The sequence below is a fragment of the Oculina patagonica genome, chromosome 14 (genome assembly GCF_052425735.1).
Source record: "Oculina patagonica isolate OP01 chromosome 14, crgOcupat, whole genome shotgun sequence".
In the NCBI taxonomy this organism is placed as follows: Eukaryota; Metazoa; Cnidaria; class Anthozoa; order Scleractinia; family Oculinidae; genus Oculina; species Oculina patagonica.
In genome coordinates this window covers 15,553,822-15,557,510 of record NC_135771.1, presented here as the reverse complement: position 1 = coordinate 15,557,510, position 3,689 = coordinate 15,553,822, and the positions used below count along the sequence as shown (strand labels likewise).

The 3,689-nt window shown below is 42.1% G+C and overlaps 1 protein-coding gene across 1 annotated transcript; it reads right to left on the bottom strand.

Annotated features, from left to right (window-relative positions):
* Positions 1–234: 234 nt before the first annotated feature.
* Positions 235–2,624, bottom strand: LOC144638982 (uncharacterized). The gene is made up of 2 exons (XM_078498251.1): positions 2,281–2,624; positions 235–905 (listed from the first exon to the last, which is right to left on the bottom strand). The coding sequence occupies exons 1-2, from the start codon at positions 2,476–2,478 to the stop codon at positions 309–311; spliced, it is 795 nt and encodes a 264-aa protein (XP_078354377.1). The 5' UTR covers positions 2,479–2,624; the 3' UTR covers positions 235–308.
* Positions 2,625–3,689: the final 1,065 nt, after the last annotated feature.

Below are 3,689 nucleotides of genomic sequence, written 5' to 3'. Positions count from 1 at the left end.
ACAAAAGAGAACATAAAACGGGGGAAAATGAAAACTTCGGAAGAAAGAAATAACCACGGATACTACGGCCACCAGAAAAGGAGGAATGACAGCCTGACCCAGATAAACCGGGAGGAGAGTTTTACTCCTGTTTCAAGCCACATTCAACCCAAACTGGTACCGGATAAAAAACGGAAAACCTAAAGGGTGGTAGAAAACAAAAACAAAGATAATACTCGTACACACAGGGACGAAAAGAAAAGGCTTTATTCATCCGAAAGCACAAAAATACAATAGTTTGAGCTGCGCGAAAACATTGAGCGCAACATTTACGCTGACTTATTACGTGCCCTGGCAGACTTCATATCCTGAAACTCAGCGCAATCTTTAATGAAATGCTCAGTTGACCCGCAAAAATAACACGGGGAAGAACGCAAGCGACGATTGGCAAACGGGGAAGCCGAACGGCTTGCCTGGAAACCACCACGGCCACGGTTGTCACGGGAACCACCTTGATGATAGGTGAAGCGATTGTTGTAACGCCTCCAGCTCGGGAAAGATGTTGACCTATTCTCCGGGGTAGTATGTTTCAGGAGCTTATGGGTCTTCTCGAGAACCTTGCTCTTTATCGGGTCACCAACAAGAGCGACCAGCAAATCTCGCAGAGACTTCTGGTTTAAAGACTTGGAGTGTTTCTGCACCTCATCCAGAACACACTCATATTCGCGCGCTTTGGCGTGATTGTTGATCTTTGCCACCTTTACCAAGGACTCTAGATCCATAACAGCATCCTCTGGGTCAAAACGCGACTTATCTAGAGTTCTGTGCAGAGCCTGCAAAGCCAGTTCCACAGAATCAGTCTCAGTTTTGCCTTCCAACTTCTTAAGCCTTTCCTCAAGTGCTTGAACATTCAAATTGGCCTGAGCCTTGAAAGGTAAACAACAGAAAAAGAAAACACTGGTCACCATAGGAAAACACCAGTTAATTAAGTTGCACAAATATATACCAGGCGCAGCCCTATGCCATTGAAGTACGCAAAAAGCGCTACTAATTAGGGGTGCAAAGAATTTGAAAAAACACCGCCGGAGCGGAAAAGAAACAAAACGTTTACTCACAAAACAAAACCACAGCAACCCTTAATTAGACGCCGCAAAGCTTTCCGTTGAGGTGAGAAAAAATTAAATCGGAATGCAAAAGGCAAAAACACAACTGGGAAATAAAGAAAGAACTTTCCGACAAACTCTCCAACACGTAAAGAAAACTGCTATAGAAAACAGAAGGCAGAAAATCAAAAACACTGTATAGCCGGAATATATAAACAGATTCCATCGCAAAAACTAGCGCCGTAGCCGTGTCAAAAATCAAACACGATAGAATCGCACCGTTATGACGCTATTAAACAGCACAAATACCAGCTCAAACCAAACCAAAAACAAAACACATACAGTATAAATACTGCAAACTAAGACAAAGACCGCACAAAGCTGGACATATTGACGAGCGAGCGAAGGCAAAGAAAACAAAAAAAAATCCCACGAGGACGCTGAAACGCCCATCAGCAAGCATATAACTTAGCAGTAAAACACTTTTGGCGATTAACAAAACCAATTATGCACAAACAAGACATTTTAAAACTCTAAACATTTGGTGCGGAGGCCATACAGCTTACGCACGAACTATTTTCAACCACTCGCACATATTCTTCCATTTTCAAAAACTCTGGTGCGGTGGCCGAGCCACTCAAGCACATATTCTTTCATTTCAAAATTCTGGTGTGGTGGCCGAGCCACTCAAGCACATATTCTTTCATTTCAAAATTCTGGTGCGGTGGCCGAACCACTCACGCACATATTCTTTCATTTCAAAATTCTGGTGCGGTGGCCGAACCACTCACGCACATATTCTTTCATTTCAAAATTCTGGTGCGGTGGCCGAGCCACTTACGCACATATTTTCCCACTTCAAAATTCTGGTGCGGTGGCCGAGCCACTCACGCACATATTCTTTCATTTCAAAATTCTGGTGCGGTGGCCGAACCACTCACGCACATATTCTTGTTTCAAAATTTTGGTGCGGTGGCCGAGCCACTCACACACATATTCTTTCATCTTCAAAATTCTGGTACGGTGGCCGAACCACTCACGTACATATTTCTTTATCACAAAATTCTGGTGCGGTGACCGAGCCACTCACGCACGTGTCTCACCATGTTGTATCTCGGCGCACATGAAAAAACTACTGAATACCAGAACAGGATGAAAACTAAATAGCAAAACAAGAAAGCAGGGCAAAACTAAGTACCTCGAGTGGCGGAGCAACAACTTGGGCGCCAGGATTCTGTACGGGTGGAGCAGCGGCTGGGACGACAGCAGGTGGAGGAATTTGAACTGGAACCACAGCGGGAGCATTCTGGATAGGAACTTCCCTTCGAGCTTCGTTCAAAGCTTCTTGAGGACGAACGTCTATGGGTCGTTGAGCAAGCGGTTCAGCTTCGGCCATGACGCGTGCACGAAACAGCAAAAGAGTTGTCGTCACTGAGAGACGTTGTTAGACAAGTGCACACAATACAAAGAAAGGCGGTAATATATACAACGCTAAGGATTGTGGGATATCTATTGTTATGGAAATATTCTTGTTTTATTTCCGGTACTGAGAATAGCAGCATTATCGTTTGCGGTCCCTTGCAGTTTTAGTCTTACTTTTACAGGTAAAACGTCTGCCTAATCCATTCATATGCTTGCCAGATCACCATGTAAAGCATTATTGACATTTAACAAAAAAGAATGCCAGAATTGGCCAGAAAAGCCCTTATCATTGGGGGATCTGGAACCTAGTGTGTTGTCATGGTAACCAAATTGTAAGTTGAAACACAACTACTAGTTGAGTCTATGACGTCATCACTTTGGTGATTTGCATATTTTAAAAACTTGAATATCTCTGGAAAGAAAAAAGATATTGGAAAACAGTAAACAGCATTTTTCTTCCCATAAAGAGAACTTGATAATATATCAAAACGGCTACGAAACGAACGATGCGAATTTCATCATAGTAGCACTTTGAAGCTGCCGGTTAGTAAATTACTTGGACGCAAACCGAAAAGACGATACCGGCGTGCACATAGAAGCTCACCTTACAAAAATTCCAAAGCACAAAAATATGATTTTTAAATTTCATCATTGAGCTGCATAGTGAACAACTGTATTAAAAGTTTTGCTTGACTGATTATTTGTGTGTGGTAGGTATATCGAATATATATCGAAAGAATAATTTATAAGGCTGTATTATTGCTTCTGTTTGACTTGATTAATTCTGCAGTACCTTATAGCCATATTTTCTCACTCGTTATGAGGTTGAAGATACTCTTAATACGACAAAAAGCCTCATTTGTGAAATAGCGTCTACGAGCTTTGGGTGTTTTCGACACCACGAGTAAAGTAAGACAAACTTCTTAGTTAAAAAAAAAACAGTTGTTCTGTGTGGGGGCAAGTAAAATAGATTTGCTGATTAGCAAATGGAAGTTAATAAAGGTAACTAAACCGCCGAAACTAATTAATTAACTGATAAAGATAACTATCGTCCGATTTCCATCCTCCCCACCGTTAGCAAAGTAATTGAAAGAGCTGTGCATTCCCAACTTTATGACTACCTTGCTCTAAATAACCTGCTCGCCGTTAATCAATTTGGTTTTAGGCGTGGGAGATCTACCAGTC

What these genes read in the sequence shown, in the direction of transcription:
- LOC144638982 (XM_078498251.1), bottom strand. Translation starts at nt 2,478, where the DNA reads ATGGCCGAAGCTGAACCGCTTGCTCAACGACCCATAGACGTTCGTCCT. An exon ending in TTGTTGCTCCGCCACTCGAG is followed by an intron (nt 906 to 2,280) that starts GTACTTAGTTTT and finishes TTACCTTTCAAG; the next exon opens with GCTCAGGCCAATTTGAATGT.